The following is a 21,428-nucleotide window of genomic DNA, read 5'->3' on the forward strand; positions in this document are numbered from 1 at the left end:
CCTGGAGAGATTTACATGAACTGATGCTAAGTCAATGAAGCAGAACCAGGAGATCATCATATATAGCAACAATACTATACGATGATCAATTCTGAGGGACATGGCTCTCTTCAACAATGAGATGATTCAAACCACTTCAATTGTTCAGTGATGAAAAGAGCCATATACACTCAGAGAGAGGGCTGTGGGAACTGAGCATTTTCACTCTTTCTGTTGTTTTTTGCTTACATTTTATTTTTCTTCTCAGGTTTTTTTTCTTTCTAGGTCTGATTTTTCTTGTGCAGCAAGATGACTGTATAAATATGTATATATAATATTGGATTTAACATATATTTTAACATATTTAACATATATTAGACTGCTTCTCATCTGGGGGAGAGGGTGGGAGGAAAGAGGGAAAAATTTGGAACAGAAAGTTTTGAAAAGGTCAATGGTGAAAAATTACCCATGCAAATGTTTTGTAAATAAAAAGCTTTAATTAAAAAAAGAAAAAAGAAAAATAACAGATCTGGAGAACAGATCAAAAAGAAAAAACATAAAAATAATTGGATTCAAAGTAGACCCAAAAAATAACCTTGACACAATAATACAAGAAAAAAATCCAAGGAATTTGTCCTGAAATGATAAAATAAGAGAAGAAAATAGATATAGAAAGAAAAAAAAAAAAATCCACTGATCACTGTGGTGTTTTTCTTTTTTAAAATATAATGGTTCTCTCTGGGAGCAGGTTTCTTGGGCAGGTTTTCTGGAAACAGCCTTAGTTGCAGTTGAAAGTAATAATCACCTCAAAACCAGCCAGGTGATAAAATGCAAATGTTTATTTTCTCCTTCCAAAATAGCCTAGTTACTTTTTCTTAGTGGCCTATCTTTCTGCTTGGTTCCAAGAGCTCCCTCCGAATGTCTCCAAATCCAAAGGTTTGTCCTTCAGCCTCCAGCCAGCCAGGTGGAAAATGGAATGAATCTCTCTTGCCTCTGAGAGAGGGCTTGTGGGCTTCCTCCCAGAATGCTCCTCTCTGCCCCTTGGTAATGTTCCGATGTAACTCTCTAACCCAAAGCTAAGAGCCTCTTTATATATGATCTCCCAAAGGTTGACTCCTCCTTCTGGAGACAGAGATTAAGGGAGGTGTGAATTCAGATATCTCATACTAAACCCTGAAATCTCCCAAACATTTGAACGCCAATGAATAAAGGTGTGAACACAAGCACTATTTCCCAGTTCCACTTAGTACCTTGTTTTTTCTGGCCCATAACATCTCCTTGTAGTATCAGACCAATCATACTGAACCATGCTAAATTAGATAATTATTGTCTCTATCAATTCTAATGACTTAACAATTTGTAAAAATTCCAACAGATCACCATCTCAAAGAGATCCTACATGAAAAACAGACAGGAACGTTATTGCTAAATTTCAAAAACCCCACATCAAAGAGAAAATTTTATAAGAAATAAAAAAAATTCAAAAATGCTAGAAATACAAATTAGAATTGTACAGTATTTATCATCAGCTACATTAAAAGACCACAGATCCTGGAATATAATATGAAAATCAAAAGAACTAGGTTTTTGTCCAAAAATATTATATCCAGCAATATTAAGTATAATATTGAACAAAAAATGGACATTCAATGAACAATTCTCAGATTTTTAGGAATTTGTTTCAAACTAACCTGAACTAAAGAAAATTTAACATATAGGAGCCAACATCAAAGAATAATTTCTAGGGACTCAACAAGGACAAACTTTTTGTTTTATAAGTGGAAATATAAGTCATATGTCTAAGATAATCATTAGTAATTAAAAGAAAGGAAAAATAAAAAATATTGAGGCAGAGCTAAGTATTATCTAACTCTAAAAAGCAAAACTGTCCAGGAAAAAGTTTTAAAAAAAAGTAATCATGCTATAGGAATGAGGTGCAGAGGAAGAACTGACTCAGAAGGAAGAGATATGGTAGTTCTGAAAACCTACTTATATCAGAAATAGGTGAAACAAACTATATACATACATATATATGTGTGTATACGCACATATATATGTATGTGTATGTGTATATATGTGTGTGTGTGTGTGTGTGTGTGTGTGTGTGTGTGTGTGTGTGTGTGTATGTATATATTTCAAGAAGAGCATAGCACCTTCCAAAACCTACAAAGAAATAAGGAAAGAAAGAATAGGATAAGTGGGGTACAGAAGGGTGTGTACATTTATAACAGTGAATCAAGGTGTGTGAATTATTGGGAAAAGGACAAAGAGGGAAGGAAAGAGAGAGGGGAGAAGATAAGGGGAAAATTCCTGGGTTGGGTAAAGTTAAGTAATAACAAGGCAAGTTAAGGAGTAGAAAAGTTAGCAGATATAGGAAAAAAGACAAACACAATAACAATAATCAGAAGAAGAATTTACTTAAAAAAGAAAAAAGTAGGGCCAGTATTCATTAATCTCAAAGTCAAAGATTCAATCAAGAGAGAAATCTATATTAAGTATTAAGTTATTTGTTTTAGATGCATGTCTAAGAGTGTGGATATAGATATATGTATGTGTACATGCCTTTCTTTTTCATATATATATGAAAGGAGGGTGATCCTAGAGAGGACAAGGTATAGAAAAATTCTGAATCAGTAGTTGAGCTAGGAGAGAAGTTAGTATGGGGAAGAGGAAAAGAATAAATATTTTATCTAGCAACTACTATGTAACAGGTACTGTTCTAAGTGCTTCTTGTCAAATATTGTTTCATTTGAGCTTCACAATAATCCCATGAGGTAATTACTATTATTATCCCCATTTTTTACAGTTAAGGAAACTGAGGTAAACAGATTAAGTGAACTGCCCCCAAAGTTAAACAGCTAGTAAATGCCCAAGGCTGAATTTAAACTTAGATTTTCTTGACTTCAGACCCAGTGTTTATCTACTATACCAGCAGGATGGCCTGAGTTCTTCATGAAAAAGGATTCCAAGATCCTATAAAGAACAATCATATTCAATATTATTAATAAAATTTAATAGTATTCCTACAGTTACATCGCAAACAACTCTGGCTCACATTGATTATACAACAGGTCCCAGGCCAAGCCCCACCTGGTCATGTCATAGCTTGCCTAAAATCTAGAAAATAAAGACTTCAGGAGGATGTGATATGATGATTGTTTTCATATTTTTAAAGGTGTATCAACTAAAAGATCGATTATTTCTTCTTCTTGGTGGCAAAGGACAGAATAAGATCCCATGACTGAAACCCTCAGGGGAACACATTTCAGCTCAATATAAGAAAAAATTTTTCTAAAAACCTGATTCCAAATAAAATGAACTGCCTTGGGAAATAGAAAATTGTCCATTATTTAAGGTCTTCAACCACTGACAAAAATAGTCATACTGAAAAAAGTAGCTCTTTCAGAAGACAGGAATTTTCTCAGGATTTCTACTTAGAGACCGTAAGTTACCCTAGTTGTGACAATTAAATAAATTTTAACAAAATATCATTTCTTTTCAAAAAAAAAAGTCTATAATTAAATATGGACTCTCCCTCTTTCCTATTCATCTCCCTCATTAGTTTGAATTACCTACATTTTTACAGCATGCAGAAAGGATTTTGCCCAGATGGGCATCTGGAACTTTAAAAGAGGGTGTTAAAGGAAGGAACTGTGACTAAAATACAGGTATTGCAGGAAAGAGACAGCCCAAGAAAATGACATGATTGCAAAATGACTCACCTGAGAAGCCACATGTACACAAAGCTAGTCAAATAGAATTACAAATAAAGCCTGAAACCTTTCTGTAGCAAAAAGAGAAGTACAAAAAGAAATATTTTTCAAAATAAAAATACCAATTGTGTTTCACAGAAAGCCTCTGAACTTCAAAAGAACTTTTAGGGCTTTGCAACAAGAAAGATTTCTCCAAAGTACACCTCAGATGCCTTGTAATAGCATTAGTTACCATAACAACATTCAAACACATGCCTCAGACTGAATACTCTGACTTCTATTAGATTCAAACATGTTCAGGCTTAGCAAGCTGGTGAGATATTTAAGGAGGAAAAAAAAGTACCATCCCCAAAGCAGCAAATATAATGTTTTCCCCAGCAAATGAAGAGGAACATTGGGAAAATGAACCAATTCTTGCGTCAGTGGGTGGATACATTCCTGTTATGCTCATATTTGGGCATACTGTTGTAAGATACTAACTCAAATTCCTAGGAAGCTCTGAGTGTGTGTGTGTGTGTGTGTCTGTCTGTCTGTCTGTGTTTATATGAATGTATATGTAAAGGGATGAGAAGAAGGAAATCCTCACAAAATTATTTAATAATTAACAAATAAATAGAAATTCCAGAAATAAAGAAGGGGAAAAGTAATAGAAGTTCTAAATACAGTTACCTGTTACAAAGATACACAGAAAAAGGGATTTAATAACCTGAGTATTTCACAGATTCAGAATTTGAGATATTACAATAGCTTTTTTCAGGACCTAAATTCTTATTCTTTTTATTTCAGGTGCCTGATGAATTTATAGGCTCAAGGATATAAGTACCCTCTCCAGCGGCAGACAGGTTACAACTCATTTATACTGTCTTATCCTTTATCTTTCTGTCCATGGCCTCTCATAATTCTTCACAGGGCATTCATCCAATATATTCTGACCATCAGGCAGAACCATCTGTCCTTTATATTCCTTTCCTTCTTCAATTAGCGAAGATGAAAATTTACTCTCTCTCTCTCTCAATCTCTCTCTCTCTTTCTCTACTCAACTCAATTCCAGGACAGAACTGATCTGACTGAGCCTTGAGGACCATGGCCCAGATCCCTATTAACCACTGCTTTAACCATCAATAAAGGGACAAAGAATCCATATCTACCCACCACAGAAATTCTGCTCTTCCTCCCCACACACTCTCAACTGTAATTTCAAGCCTTTGCTTCAAGGAGAAGTTCAGAATCATTATAAAATAATATAGAATTTTCTGATGGCAATCTAACCCACCTTCCTCCTCCAAATTAATTATAGGTCCTATTCATTGTTTATCATCTGTTATCAGTCCAAAATATATGTGCTGAAGAGATCAGCTTTATGATCTTGCCATCCAAGTGAATATCATAATTTGTAAAGTAGGTATTCTTCAGCCATTTAGTTTTTCCTTTGTGAATAGTTAACCCATTCTTTTGTATTGTCACAGATCTTATTTTGGAGGTTTATCCATGTCTCTGGGCTTCATGAAAACAAAATATTGTTATCTGCAAACAGGCAACCTGGAGAATCTCACTGAAGGGCTCCAGTGTAATTATTTGGTAAACTAGACAAACAGTTCATTAAATGACTTTTAATGACTTGAGTTAAAATGTATAAAAGGAAATATGAAAGTTGTCCAAAAGTCCATGAGAAAGACCTGCACTAAGCAAAGAAAATGGGCTTAATTAAAAATAACAGAGAAAGCAAACATATAACATTTTTTAATAGTTAAATAGAAACCATCAACTGTTTGATCTCTTTTGCAATTGCCTTCTTAAGATAAGTAATCTATTATTCTGTATACTAAAGGAGGAAGGAAGTCATCAAATAGATAATGTCAGATGTTAAGATGAGAAGTTTGCTTAACCACAGTGTTTCTTTTCCATGAAATATAAAAGCACATACTTAACTGATGATGGTCTGGTGGCATCATCTTTTACATGAAAAACATGGCATTATTATTATTATTACTCTTTTTTTTTTAATGACGACACTGTTGTGAGATTCATTTTCATTATTTAGTCATTTTTCCTCATTTTCCCAAAAGATTATCTTTAAACTGGTAATACTTAACAATCCCCCTTCCACCACCCCCCCCCAAAAAAAAAAAAAAAAGATTGGGACAAAATTTTGGTCTGTATCAGGTTAGTATCAGGTATTGTGAAGAGCAAAACAAAGCCACAAAACACGTGGGGGGGGGGGGGAACAGTGGGGAAGAGAAAAATGTGAGAATAAATTCCTGAAGTTTAAACTTTTGGAATTGAGGCAAAATGCTTAAAGGTATAAAGGATTCAGCTACAAAAAAATATATTTTATTCATAAGATAAAAGATATGTGCCAAAAAGCAAATGCTGTAAGAAAATTACTAAAGGAACACTGCAAAGTTTTCATGATTAGAGACAATCAAACAAGCTGAGACAGACCTTGTCCCCACGCTATTCCTAATCAACTGTTCCACCCACTAGCCCATATATTAGAATCTGAATATGTTCAGTATATCTCTTTTGGACTGCTATAATCAACTAATGTTGTATTCTTGAGTTTTTTGGATACTGATAAAAATCAATCAACATCCTATTTAATTAAATTAAGTATCTTGGAGCACCTATGCTAATTAAAGAGAATATAAAAATAAAAGTGCCCTCAAAAAGTTTATATTCCAAACAAGTATCTTCCTGATACTTGTACAAGCTTTTTAAATACCTTATCAAATCCATGAACTTGGCCAACCCAGTTCATATTCACAAATCAATACATTTTCTTTAATTTGCACATTTAGGGACAAAGTCAAAATGGAAGAGTGATAGGATTCTGTGCAGTGGGATGCCATATCTATAAACCTCTCTAGACAGATCTAGAAAATGGACAAGACTAACTCCTAATGGAAAAATCTGAAAAAAAAATTAAAAGTGAATCTTTTGCCCAAGCCTAGGTCAGCATAAGGAACCAAATAAATAGAGTTGTGTAGGCAATGGGGATAAGTCAGGCCGGAAACATACCAGATGAAATATTTCAGCACCTAAGAGATTATGAGCCAAATCTAAAGGAGATTCTGTAAAGAGGCATCCCCATAACCAGATGGAGGCACTAAAACAAGATTAGGTGCCAACTAAAAGCTTTGTTACCCCTATTCAATCACAAATCACAAATCTAGGGTGGATTGAGGAGACTTGTGCAGAAAAACAGTCTCCCCAGGTAGGGAGGTCCTGGGTTGTATATGGAGAAAGGAAGATGTTTAGAAGTTAGCAGAAGCAAGAGTAACATGATTTGGGCTCAGAACATATGAGGAAATAGATGCTTTCCAGAATCTAGCCCAACCTGCAAAGGAATAACCAAAGCAAAAATATCAGACTAAAAGGGGATAAGACTATTTTGGGAATACCAAAAGGCTGCAGGTTCTCAGCCTATTACTGAAATTCTAGAATAGCATACTATTCAATACTCCAATAAAGTAGCAACAGAACCAGCTAAAACTTTTCCTCCAGAACTGCATCAGAGAGCCCTAACATCTACTCCACAGTCAGCAAGTCAATTGGAAAAATGGACAAATCAATAAAAAAGAGACCCTATACCTCCCAGTCCCAGTACATACATATCCTATTAGGAAACTATTATGGCAACAAGAAAACTCAAGTCACAAATATGGATGAACATCCAAATTATCTGAAAGCAATACTTTTGAGAAAAAAAAATACATCTTAGATATAATCTTAATTGAAATTATTGGAAAAGATGAAGCAAGAGCTTTAAAAATGTTTAAATGTTTTCATAAATGTAATGCAAGTGCTTACAGAAAAACTGGAAATGAGAACTATAGAAGGAAAAAAATTAACAATTTGGCATAAGAGGAATAAAACCTTGCCCAACCAAAACACTTCCTGAACATTTAAATGTACCAAATAAAAGTCACTGACTCCATTAAACAACAAGAAATTTCAAAACAAAGACAAAAGGCTGAAGAAAATAAAAGACAAATTTAAGGTATCTCATATCAAAAACAAATGACCTAGAGAAAACAGATAAAAAAAAATAAGCATAATTGGATTATCTGAATACCATGACCAAAAAAAAAATAATAATAATAACCTAGGCATAGTTTGAAACATCTTAAAAGAAAACTCCCCAGCCCCTTTACAATCAGAAGGCAGAGTAGAAATAGAAAGAATAATTCAGAACTTCCAAGTCAAAGAAATAATACTAGAAGCAGCCAAGAAGAAACATTTCAAATGTTGAGCATAGTCAGAATTATATACTATTTACCAGCCATCACTATAACTGAATAAAGAGCTTTGAATATGATATTCTAGAAGGCAAAAAAGATAGGGTATTGGATGGATAATCTGTGGAAGATTTATGTTTTACCATAAATCATGGACAGGACAGGAAGATTTATGTTTTACCATAATCATGGACAGGACAGAAATTATAGAGGATGACGAATTATGAAAGATCATTCTATGTACCAATACAAGATATTCCCATACCAAATGAAATCACAGATTTCACTGTATCCCTTATAGTGTCTAAATTCTAGCAATTGCATAATAAATATTGATTAAATTAATGAATGATTTTGTAAATAAATTATAAGATCTTAGATCTATCATTTGAGGGGACTTAGGCTATCTAGGCCTAAAGAACAATTTACCTAGCAAAACTAAGCATTATACTATTAGGGAGAAAAAAATAGATCTTTAATGAAATAGAAAAACAAGCATTCTCTAAAGAAAAAACTAGGAAAAAAAAAAAAACTAGAGCTGTAGAAAAGCTTTTAAGTTCAAATACCAGAGTGAAGAGAAACATAAAAAGGTAAACATGAATGAACAATGAAAAAGTACTAAACAAGGATCAATTGCTGACACTCTAACATGAGGAGATAATACACTCGTCCCCGCTGATCTCAATCAAAAGCGTTCATAGGAATCTAATTAGACAAGACATAAGAATGGGAACACAAAAAACAGAAAAATCACAGAATCTCAAAGATAAAAAGGATTTCAGTTGTCATCTAGATCAACCTCTATTTTAAAAAAGAATGCCTAATAGTTACAAAAATAATTATTGTTGTATATAATGGTCTGACATTTCCAAAACTGCTCTTTTTGCAAAAAACCTGAGATAGTCACTACTAGTATTATCATCATTTTAAAGATGACTTGCACATGATAACACAAGACCTAAACTCATTTTTCCCAAGATAAAGCCAGTACTTTTTTTCATTATACCCCTGAGTCTCTCAGAGACAAATTGGTCTAGATGATCTTTAAAACCTCTTCCAATTTTGGACTATTATTTAGTAAAACATCTATCCAATCTCTGGTTGAAGACTTTCAATGATGGTGACTATTTTCTGAGGAATTTCAGAAAATTTGAGAGTAGCTTTAACTGATAATAATGCTTGGTTTGATTTGGTTTGATTTTTCCCACCAAGGTAAAATCTGTCATAAAAAATTTTTATGTAGCTAGGTAGCACAGTGGATAGAGCACCATCCCTGAAGTCAGGAGGACCTGAGTTCAAATCCAACCTCAGACACTTAATATTTAACACTTCCTACCTGTATGATCCTGTGTAACCCCAATTGCCTCAGTGGGAAAAAAAAAAAGAAAGAAAATACCACCATCCTTCCAGGTTCACAATTACTTTAGTACTATCCTTAACTTTTCACTCACATGCATCTCATCTTGTCAAATCCTTTAATTCCGTATTTCTTTGTATTCCTAGCCTTTAGCATAGTTCTCAGCAGATAATAAGTACTTTAAATGCTTGGTAACTGGTGGATAAGGAATAAATATGATCATAAGTCATACTGATGCAGGTGAACTCTGTAAAAAAAAAAAAAACTGTGTCCCCTTTTGATCTGTAAAATTAACACTGAAATTGTGTACCCTTTGATCTGTAAAGAAGGAAGGCCCTGTCTCAGGCCCTCCCCAGACAAGTTAAGTGGCGTCATTGGACTGGGCCTTTTCTAAGGCAAATCACTCCCTCCCTGCCGCCCCCCACCTTGGTAGCTGGAGCTTCATTCAGGAAGCTTTCAAAGTGATTTCCATTCAGTTGGAGATCTGGGCCTGATATTGATAAGTATCTGGGCCTGAGGACTTTGGCTTTCTTTTCCATTTCAAATCTGAGCATCAGATATCCTATTAAAGAGCGATTTTAAACTCATTTCTTTGCAGAATGTCCAAAGCAGAACTATATTGCATCCCTTGGCATAGTTGCCTGTTAGGATTCCTGCCTGCTATGAAGACATTCTCTTTTCAGTGCTAAATCCCATTTCCCTAATAGGAGTTTGCCACTCAGAAGTCAGTCTTCCTAGCAAAACTGATTTCTCATCCAAGAATAAATTTCCCCTTTTGCCATTTAAAACTTTTCAGGTTCATGTCTTTCCTGAAGGACCCCACAATTTTCTGACTACCACTAGAACACCATCAATACAGTACATTAAATGTGACTATACTGAATTAGAATTTTAAAAGATTGGATTAGGGGAAAAAACAGCCTCAAATACTTCTCAAAAAAGTCTAATGTTCAAAACATACAGCAACAAATCCATTCCCCAAAAACATATGGTTAACTGATATGAACAGTTTTCAAAAGAAGAATCTCAAACTATAAATGACCAAATGAAAACATGCTTCAGATCATTAACAGTATGAGAAATACAAATTGAAAAAAACTCTTGAGTTTTTGCCTCATATCCCACAATAAAAAGAAAGATAAAAAATATATAGATACAATCATTGTTTCAAGGGCTTTGAAAAGACAGGGACATTGAAGAACTTTGAAGAAAATTGTGAAGTCAGCAAATTCTTCTGGATTTTAAAGTGGAAGTAAGAAATAAATATTGCTGTAAACTGCCCAAATCCTCCACTTCAAAAATCTCACAACTGGAAATAATCCTAATTAGTTTTTTTTTTTTTTTAATTAAAACCTGGCACATATCAAAATATTCATAGCAGCATTCTTTGTAGTAGTAAAGAACCAGAATCAGGTGTCTTAATTTTTAATCCTGCTTCTTCTGACGTTTACATGACCAAGGACAACTCATTTACTTTCTACAGGGCCCAATTTATTCATCACCTGGATGTCAGCCTAGATAGCCTAAGTCCCCTCAAATGATAGATCTAAGATCTTATATTATTTACAAAATCATTCATTAATTCAATCAATATTTATTATGCAATTGCTAGAATTTAGACACTATAAGGGATACAGAAAGATCTGTGATTTCATTTGGCATGGGTATATCTTGTACTGATACATAGAATGGTCTTCCATAATTCTTCATCCTCTATCATTTCTGTCCTGTCCATGATTATGGCAAAACATAAATCTTCCAGAGATTATCTATTCAATATCCTAGAAGCTTTTTATTTTTTTAACAATCCATGGTATCAACATGCCATTTAATTTGTCCTTTCATTCTCACTACGTAATTAACTCATATTCTTTTCTGGAAATTCAATAATATATTTTAAAGTCACCTCTTTCAAGCAAATCATCAAAGGCAAAATAGAGAAACCAGCTCATACCAACTATGTGTATCCACTACCCTTTGGATTGTTTTTATTTTTAATCTTTCTGAGATGACTGAGTTCTATAAACCCACTAAGAAAGCCATTAAGAAAATACTGTGTTAAAATGACGGATTTTCACATTAGCAAGAATTTTGGAAAAGTCTGTGGTATTTCCCTATAATCTGACTTAGCTTTACCTCCTATTCAGTTCTAACACTAGTTTAATATTAAAAGCTTTGTTGAAGATATCTATCAATATTTTTTTTTTCTGAGTTCATGTAGTGATCTGAGGGAAAATGCATTTTTACCAATATTTCTTCCTGGTGAATGACTAGATCAATCTCTTTTGAAGGGACTACCTAATACTTATCTTCTTAGAAATACTCATACAAATTCAAGACTGCTTTGAAAGATTTATGGTGGAAAATGCCATCCACACCCAGAGAAAGAATTGATTGTGTTTGAATAGAGATTAAAGCATTTTTTTTCACTTTATTTTTCTTGGGAGTTTTTTTGGTGGAGACAGGGGAAATGTTTTCTTTTGCAATGTGACTTTTATGGAAATGTTTTGCATAACTTCCCATAAGCCTTCTGAGTGGAAAAGAGGGGAGGGAGGAAAGGAGAGAATCTAGAACTCAAAGTTTTAAAAACAAATGTTAAAAATTAATTTGCACATAACTAGGAAAAAAGTAAAATATTAAAGAAAAATAAATTAAATACTACATACACTTCTAGCGTATGCTAAAAAAAATATGCTACGTTATAATAATATCTTCAAGATCTATTTATAATCCAACAACTCTCCCTCATATTCCCAAACCTTCACTCTCCCTATTATTAAAATCCAAATAACTTGAGTTGTTAACTTTTAGTATCTAATTTCTTTTTGAATAGGACTGATTGGGTTAAGTTTTCTTAGTCTACTAGGCCTAAATCCCATGATCCCATTTCCCAGAGAAGGAAGATCAGGCCTTGGGACTCAGGTTGTAGGAAGTCACATGATTTCTAGGCCTAAAGATCAGACCCTAAATCAGTGACAGAAAGTTATAGGAAGTGACATGACCCACAGGAAGCAAACAACATTGGCAACCATTGGTCAAGGATAGCTACTTTTTTTTTAGTCTATCCAATGAAAAGGCTTGGGTCTTTTGCTATTTAATCCCTGACACGATTCTGGCTTGTCAGGTGATGAGCACATAGCGGGAGGTGAGATACCTCCCAGGTGTGCTTGGGCCTGGGGAGGGGAAAAGACTATATAAATGCTTTCTCTTTCTACCTGAAGATGTCTTTGAAAAGTTAATTTGGGAAAGGCGGTCTAGCACCCATCCCACACACTTTCATATTATCATCAATTAGAATCACAGTTTTAGTACTAAAATGAACTTAATACATTATACAAACCAAATCGTTTTGAATATTCTTGGAAAAGGTTAAGTAATTTGTTCTAGTTGTAGATCCACCACCAAATCTGTATTTCATGTCTCCCAATCTAGTCCTTTTTCTACTATACTTAACTGCTTTTGGCATTTAACCATTTAACCTTCATCATTTGCATTTTAAGGATTCACTCATTTTTATTTCCTTTTTAAAAAATTTTTAATAGTAATTTTTAATTTTCAAAATATTGCAAAGAGAGTTTTCAAAATTCACCTTTGCAAAATCCTGTTTCAAGTTTTTCTCCCTCCATTCCTCCCATTCCCTTCCCCTAGAAATCAAGCAATCTAATATATGTTAAACATATAAAATTCTTTGATACATATTTCCGTATTTATCATGCCATGCAAGGAAAATCAGATCAAAAAGGGGAAAAAAATAAAAAGTAAATTTTAAAAAACCAAGCAAACAACCACCAAAAAACCCCACAAATACTATGTTATGATCCACATACAGTTCCCACAGTCCTTTCTTTCGATGCAGATGGCTCTCTACCACAAGTCCATTGAAATTGGCCTAAATCATGTCATTGTTGAAAAGAGCGAAGTCCATCAGAGTTGATCATCACATAATTTTGTTGCCACTATGTACAATGTTCTCTTGGTTCTACTCACTTCATTTAGTATCAGTCCATGTAAGTCTCTCCAGGCCTTTCTGAAATCATCCTGTTGATCATTTCTTATATTCTATAACATACATACTCAGCCATTCCTCAACTGTTGGGCATCCACTCAGTTTCCAGTTTTAAGGATTCATTTTTAATGATTTTTCCCTCAAAATATAAATATCACTAAAACCAAATCTTATTTTATATCTCACAAACACTGAGACCACAAATTGTCATTTTTTAAAGTAGTAACTCAATTCTCAGACAAAATAGCTGAACTCAATGAATTTGAATAAAACTACACAAACTAAACCAGGATTAATCCCCATTTACTACCATCCTGTACAATTCTCTATTCATAACAAGATCTAATTACTTGTATGCACACAGGCATACAAGTGACATAGTTTTATTTACAGCCAACATTAGGTAAGAATATTCATTTTTTCTTTTTTGCTTTTGTAGTATGTATGATTCAACTTTTAAAAAGAAAAATGGTATCTGACCATAAATTGAAATAATTCTGAAACTGATTTTTGGGGTACTTTAATTTTTTCATGATTTATATATCACATAATGCTCGTCTTCTCTCAATGCTTCAGTATCCATTCCCAGTGTCAGCTCCTCTATACACTTATCCACCCAAAATATACACTTGGTGCTAGTCTTACCACAGAATTGTCTCAGAAAGAAATAAGTAACTTAATGAATCACCTAGGCCACTTCCTGCAGGAACAATGTGAGTCCATAAGGGCCTCCTCCCCAGCATTAAACCAGCCCAAAGTATGACTAAATCAAAGCATGTGACTGAATCACATGGCTGTAGGTTATACAAACTTCTCCTGGATGACTAAGATAGCATCTGTGCATTCTATCCTCCTCAATCACAACATCTGGGAAAAGTTAATATTGTGAGGGGGAAAAATATGAAAACCCAATTAGATTTCAGCAAAATAATGAACTCATAAATGACACCCAACTATGTACTTAGATCATTGCAGGGCGAAGAGAGAAGGCAGAACCTGGTACTTTAATAGAAAAATTCAGATAACATCTCCCAAACTTGTTTCTATTCTCCCCCACTCCCAAAAGTGACATTTTAAGGAGGCAATATATCTGAATAGAAGCTTAGAGTGGGACTATGGATTAAAACAAAACCTATCATAGTAATTAATCCCAATTTAACAAATGAACAGAGAAAACTACAGGAGCAAAGCAAGTAGAAACTAGTAATTAGGAATTCTTTTTGAAAATACCACCACCACCTCTCTTCACCCAGCACATCAACACGTTTCCTTTCTTCCCATTCTGTTACATGAGGTTCTCACCATTGTTATTGCAATTCCTGGCATTTTTGCTTTTTTTTTTTTTTTTTTTTGGCCTCCAGAAACATATTCATTCATGTCCATGCCTGATCAGGCAGAACATGTTTGTACATTTGGTACAGCCACGTGTCTCAATGTTCTGAAAGTCATGCTTTCATCAGCGCATCTGGGGCAGTGCTCTATTTAGGATTGGATTTAAATATGGAAACTTCAGTTTTATCTTCATCATAAGTGAATACATAAACAAACAAATAAACAATGATGGGGTTTTCCTGAATACATGCTTAAATCAGAACAGACAGAGAGCTATCAAGTAGCCAGCCCATCCATCTTTGGCTTCCCCTCAAGAACCTGGAATGCCATCAAGAATTTTTTTCTTCTCTATATCCTGTCCAATTTTTTAAGTGACTATATTACATCTTTTTAATTCATGATTCCCTAAATTACTGTCTAGATTCTTTTATTCTCTAGCTTTTAAGCCACTTAACCTATCAAATACTTAGATGACATGGACTTACTTTAAATCCATCAAAATCTAATCCTTATGTTCTCTCTCTGGAAAGAAGATAAATTAGGAAAAAGGGTTGGGTGGCTTTGATTCAGTTAGATAAGATCTCTCTGCCAGGCCAAAGGCTATATGCATTCACTAGCAGCATTTAGCAGGTAGGAATTTATACTGAGATTCTTCTTAAACCTCAGGCAAAAACTGTTGAAAATTTAATTGGTACCTATTTTATAAAAACTCTAAATCTCTTTCTCCCAACCTCTTATTAATCAACCAAAGTACTTTATCTTCACTTTCCAGTTTCTTCATAAACCTTTCAGTAATAATGATATTAAAAAACAACAATGCAATTGTTACTAAGAGGTCTTCCTTAATTCTCCATGTGGCATTTATTTTCATTTCTTTACCTAATCTGTAACTTACTTTCACACATTTTGAGTTATAATTATTTAACCAAATATATTATCTTGAATTAAGAAATTAATTTTTGTCCCTTATTAAAATTTTACAAAGGACAAATCTCTGACATTGCAACTATATATTACTCATTTGGTCAGCTTCCCAGATTATATTCAGGATATTTTTATGTTTCCTGAATACTACTGTTCTACTGAACTATCAAATTTCTTAGCATTAAAGCTTTCCATCTTTTTCATTAGGTACCTTTTTATTTAAATCAGGTAATATATTAATAGGAGCAGCTAGGTAGCACAGAGGATAGTGTCTGGCCTCATACACTTATTAACTATGTGATCTTGGGCAAGTCACTTAACCCTCTTAGTGTCTGGCCTCATACACTTATTAACTATGTGATCTTGGGCAAGTCACTTAACCCTCTTTGCCTCAGTTTCTTCATTTGTAAAATGAGCCAGAGAAAGTTATAGTATAGTGATTCACTCCAGTATCTTAGCCAAGAAAGCCCCAAATGGAATCATGAAGAGTTAGATATGACTAATACGCACACAAAGACACATATTCTCTCTCCTCCTCTTTTTCTTTCTCCCCCTTAATTAACTTCTTTTGTTGATTTTCTCTCTTTAAAGACTACATAAAATAATTTACTGAAGGAAAACAAAAAAAAATTTTTTTTCTATTTTAATACTGACTTCAGTGATAAATTGAAATGTTCCTTTGGTGTTTAACTATCACTCTTCCTAAACATTGCTACAGATTTTTAAGCACTTTCACAATTTATTCAATCAATTTTTTTTAATTGTATCAGAGTCCTGATCTTATCGGATATATTATCTATGGAGAATTTATAGGAAGAATTTATCTTAAGAGTTCTAGAATGAATCTTATGAGGAGACATATCAGTGTTGCAGATCATGATGATGGGAGGACTGTGTACGTCCTGGTAAAATCTTAGATCAAAAGATTAAAACGGAATCATAACAACAATCTATTTTCATAGTGATGTGTACCATAAGACCTAGGCACTTTGAGAAAAGTACATATTTTAAAATAAAACAATGTATTATGATAGAAGCCATTTCAGATTATTTCAAAATTCCTAAGGTGACTTTCAGAGAAAAGTATCATTATATTTGGTTGGACCAAAGAAAACAGGGAATTACAGGTGTCAGTATCACAAATTCACTTTTAAAAGGCTTCAGATACTGGCTTGAGTATGCTAATGTATGGCAAATATTTTCTTTTCTATTTGTAAGAACAGAAATAAAAGATAATCTAAGAAATTACTTGTATATTTGCGTAAGTGCAAATATAAACTATTAGCAGAAAAGATACATCCTCTTGGCATCTACTGATTACATGGCCCCAAAGAAAAAAGCATAACTTCCAAGCAAAAAAAAAAAAAAAAAAATTTACATTCAACTTAACTTACAAAGAAAAAATCTCAATCTAGATATACAAAAGATAAATCATCAGTTCAGTTTTGGTAACTTCAGTCATTCATAATATTCTCACTGTCTTTTTTTTCCTTAGGAAAAAACATCATCATTGAAAAAAAAGCATAGATTAATTTTCCATGTACATGTAACCTCTTTATACATGCAACTATTCATATAATAGGAATTAACTAGGTGATACAGTAAATTGAAAATCATGTCTACAGTCAGAAGATTCAAGTTCATATAGGCAAGTCATTTAATCTATACTTTAGTTTTCTCAATTATAAAAAGAAGATAATAATAGTACCTACTTCCCAGGGCAATTATGAGGTTCAAATGAACTAATATTTGTGAAGAGCTTAACACAGTCCCTCCAAATGTTATTATTTTTAATAATAGCAGTAATTTCTCTAAGGAAAAAAGAAGGCAACTCTCTCTCTCTTTTTTTTTTTTTTTACACAAATATACCTCTACAAATCAGTGAGAACAGGACTCAATACTAGAAGAAAAGCACTGAAAATATATTTACTGAATATATAAAGTTTTAGTTCATAAGGAAAAAATCAGCAATGTAAACTATAGGAAAAGTAGCTCTTTAAGTCTCTAAAACATGTAAAACTTGACCCACTGCCGTTTTACTGTGAGCTCTAACAAAGAAAATGAAAGCCAATATGCAACACAGAGAAAATTCAAAACTAAAGCTGAAAGATTATTTCAAGAGCACACTTTTGTGCCTTATTAATGATAAAGCCCCAAACAGCATTCAAAAAGAATTCAAACTCTTTCTTCCTACCCTCAGAAAAACTCTCTCAAAAATAACAGCAGCTGAAACATTAAACTTGGGCAAAGAATTTAGCCCAAAGTTGGGGATGGGGAAGCCTGAAAATGCAGACTTAATACTCTACCCCACTTTCCCTCCACCCCATGTAACTATCAATTATGGTATTTGGGAGCAAAGTTATTCATGCTATTATATCTTTACAATGAATACGAAGAGACAATGCCTAGGGATTGTTGTTCTGAAAAATTCTGAAGGAATAATTTTCTTCTAAGCACTTTGCTTCTAGCTAAAAGAAACTTCAAAGAAGTGAACTGAGCGTACTCTAAATGTGCACTATGAAATAAATCCTTTTATGTAACATAATCCAAATCAAAGGATAAAGAGCTTTTTATTTCCTAAGGAAAGAACACCCATCACAAAACATCTTTCTGATGGTGTCATACTTCCACTCACCCATAAGGGGCACAGTTGTGGTTGAAATGCTCTCTGGTTACTGAGTATGAATTTCTGGATTGTTCTGACTAAGAAAAATCCAATTGTTATTGCTGTTATTTAATTTGGGGAATGATGAGAAAGAAATAAGATAAATAGCAGGAAGTAATGGAAACAAGATTAATTGATTTTTCTTTTTTATTTAGTTGCTTATAACTACCACTTGCCTTTTTTTCCCTTGTACAATTAATAGTTAATTACCTGATAGATTAGACTCCATCTATTTTAGGAATATGTTTCATTCTGAAAACTATTGAAAAAAATTCAGAAAAGTAGACTCAAAGAAGTTTTCAATAGCTAATAAAGCTGTAATGCATTTACTGTAAATCATCTAGGATGCACATTAACTTTTAGAGAAAAACCTTCTATCTCATGTATTACTTTGTTCTATAGTTCTCTAAAACACTTATAATGAAGTTATAGCTCTCTATATTGACATTGTCATTCCCTATTAAACTCGCAAGTCCTTGAGGGGACATATGGTGTTTTATGTAAACTATGTATTTTTATCTGTCCTAGAACCTAGGTTCTAGATACACAATAGGCACTATTATGTTTTAGATTGGAAAATGGCATTTACTCAATAAAAGGAACTATGTTAAAACAAATAATTCACTGGACTACCAAAAAGCTATGATACAGAAACTACCATAGTTCAATTCAGTGGCCTGGGATAAATCGCTTACATTTTTCATTTCTCAGTATTACATGTATGTGTATGTGAAAGTTTATGTGTATGTAGGGTACTGTCTTTTTCCTTAGTGGTAGAGGAGAATGTTTTGTTGATACTTTATATATTTATTTCTAATTATAAACATGGGGAGAACCAGCAATGAGCCAAGGAAAAGTGTCCCCTGAAATGATCCCAAGGTGTAGTTAGTTTTGTCATTTTTTACAAGTCAGGGGAGATCCAAAGTATAAAAAAGGTCATTCTGTTAGGAGCATCTTGGGAGCAGCAAAGGAAAAACAAAGTCATATCTAGAGCTAGAAGAAATCTTAGAAGCCATTTAACAGCTCCCTAATAATTTGAAAACTGAAGCCTAGGGAAGGCATTACAGAGGTGGGGTCAGGCAGTATGTTTTCAGTACATTATACTTCTTGCATTAGCTTTGTAAACCAAAATATCCTTGTTATTTTTATTTCTGGGGGGAGGGAGAGAGATTGAATGGTCGTAAATTCCCCAAAATAGTCTTTCCACAATTCTTTTCAATGCACCTCATTTGGCTTCATTCATTGCAGAGAGAAGGGAGCCTAAATACCAGTCTAGGATTAGGGGAGGGAGGACCTTTTCCTAAAAAATAGGAAACCAGATGCTACAATATGGCTGGGGATTTTCCTAATCTAAGCCAATTCAGAGCAGACTGCTTAAAGTCAAGCTTGGGAATTAAGAAGCCATTGTCAATTATAGTAAGATAAAGTATAGCTGCCACTTCAGGACAGGAAGCTTGAAGTCTGAGGAGGGCTTACTGAAAACAAGATAAGAAACCAGGTACAAAAACATGGTCAGGTTTATTGCCTGGTAGTTTAGGATAAAGAAGGTAACTACTTCCAATAACCAAGAAACTAAGGACTACTCATTGGAGTGAAGGAGGGTTCAATAAAGCAGTTGCCTACTGGTCTCCAAATTCTTATCTCTGCAACATGTTTACAGGAATCTGATTCTAGAAAGAATGAAACACTGAAGATTTGCCAATACTTATACAAATTTAAATATGGAATGAAATTTTTACATTACAAGTTTATCTTTGTAAACTTTTAGAAAAGGGAATGATGATAAAATGCAGGCACAACAGCAAAAGAAAAAAAAAAAGGTAAAAAGAAAATCCACAGAAAACTTAGAGGCTATTCAACAACATTTAATTGGAAGCCCAGGATCAAAATGACATGCAATCCCCCCCCCCCAAAAAAAAAAGCAAATTAAAACTATATAATTAACAGATATGTTAAGAAGCTAGATGCATTCCAAATATTTTCCTGTACAAAAATAGACAACCAGAGCAAAATATTTAGAAAGTATAGCTGGATGTACATTGGTGAAACTTAAAACCAAAAATCCTTTAATGCTCTTAATTAATGTCAAAATTTCTATTTTTATTTTTAGTGAACATTAAACAGAGTCCTGAAGCTTGTATTGAGGGTAAAAACTGTTTTTCATCTCACTGTCAATTGTAATAATCTTTTAAATATAGCTCTTCTTAGAAAAACAAAATCCAAGATATTCCTCTATGAAGAGTAAAAGTGGAAAACTTAGTGCGAATGTTTAAGACAACTTCACAATCATGAAAGAGTACAAAGTGGGTGGTTCAAGGAATAATATTGAGTTAGGAATCAAATAATTTGAGTTAAAGTCCTATGTAACTTTCTTATCATCTCTAAGCCTTAGTCTCTTCAAATGTAAAATGAAATGATTGGAATCTCTGTATACTAAAGTAAATTCCAGATCTACGTCTATAATCTTGGGACATGTACTCAGATTTGAATTAAAAAGAAGAGCCTCACTGGCTCTATTACTTTCTTGATTCACTTTTCTGACAAAAGGAAATTAAAGTCAGATAAGTGTCTTCTATTGATGTAGCTGAAAAAAAAAAAGCAATTGTTTCATACCTGTATTTATGAATGATGGCATTAAATAATTTTCCATCTCTCCAGCAAGTAGTGAAATTTTCACAACGAATTCCAGCATAGCCTTCAGTTGTCTGCTGTGTCCATAATAGCAATCTCTCTTTAGCAGACATATCCTCTGACTCTCCAGTAACATGGATATCAGATATCTAAAACATAATCAGGGGAAATGTTGCATTAACATTTGCATATATGAGGATAAAAAGTACTAAGGGTGTCTTCTTTTTACTTTACAAATTTTCCAATGCAAAACTTTTTATTTCGCTAATGAAACAAAATTGAATCTGAAATGCTTTTAAACCTTCAGTTATGAGTAGCAAAAAAAAAGCAACAAATTTCTTGTATAGTAGAACCTGTGGGACCAAATACTACAAATTGAGAGATTTTAATCCAATGAGAATCAAAGAAAGAATGTAATTATATTACAAACAAAATAGGCTTGAAATATCTTTAGGCTTTTCATGAGGTAATAGGAAATACAGAAAGACCTTTCTTAAAATGGTAAACTAATACTGTTAGCAACTGATTTTACCGTTACATTATACTTCCATTCACTTAACTGTTAAAACTTCTTTTCCATTGT

General features: G+C 33.4%; 1 protein-coding gene across 1 annotated transcript in view; it reads right to left on the reverse strand.

Moving 5' to 3' along the window:
* DST (dystonin) overlaps nucleotides 1-21,428 on the reverse strand; it is a 591,073-nt gene that overhangs the window by 241,187 nt on the left and 328,458 nt on the right. Inside the window, exon 9 of the mRNA XM_051997184.1 lies at nucleotides 20,828-20,994. Coding sequence (XP_051853144.1) covers nucleotides 20,828-20,994 — 167 coding nt within the window. The remainder of the gene's footprint in view (nucleotides 1-20,827; nucleotides 20,995-21,428) is intronic.

Source organism: Antechinus flavipes, chromosome 4 (genome assembly GCF_016432865.1).
Source record: "Antechinus flavipes isolate AdamAnt ecotype Samford, QLD, Australia chromosome 4, AdamAnt_v2, whole genome shotgun sequence".
NCBI classification, from domain to species: Eukaryota; Metazoa; Chordata; class Mammalia; order Dasyuromorphia; family Dasyuridae; genus Antechinus; species Antechinus flavipes.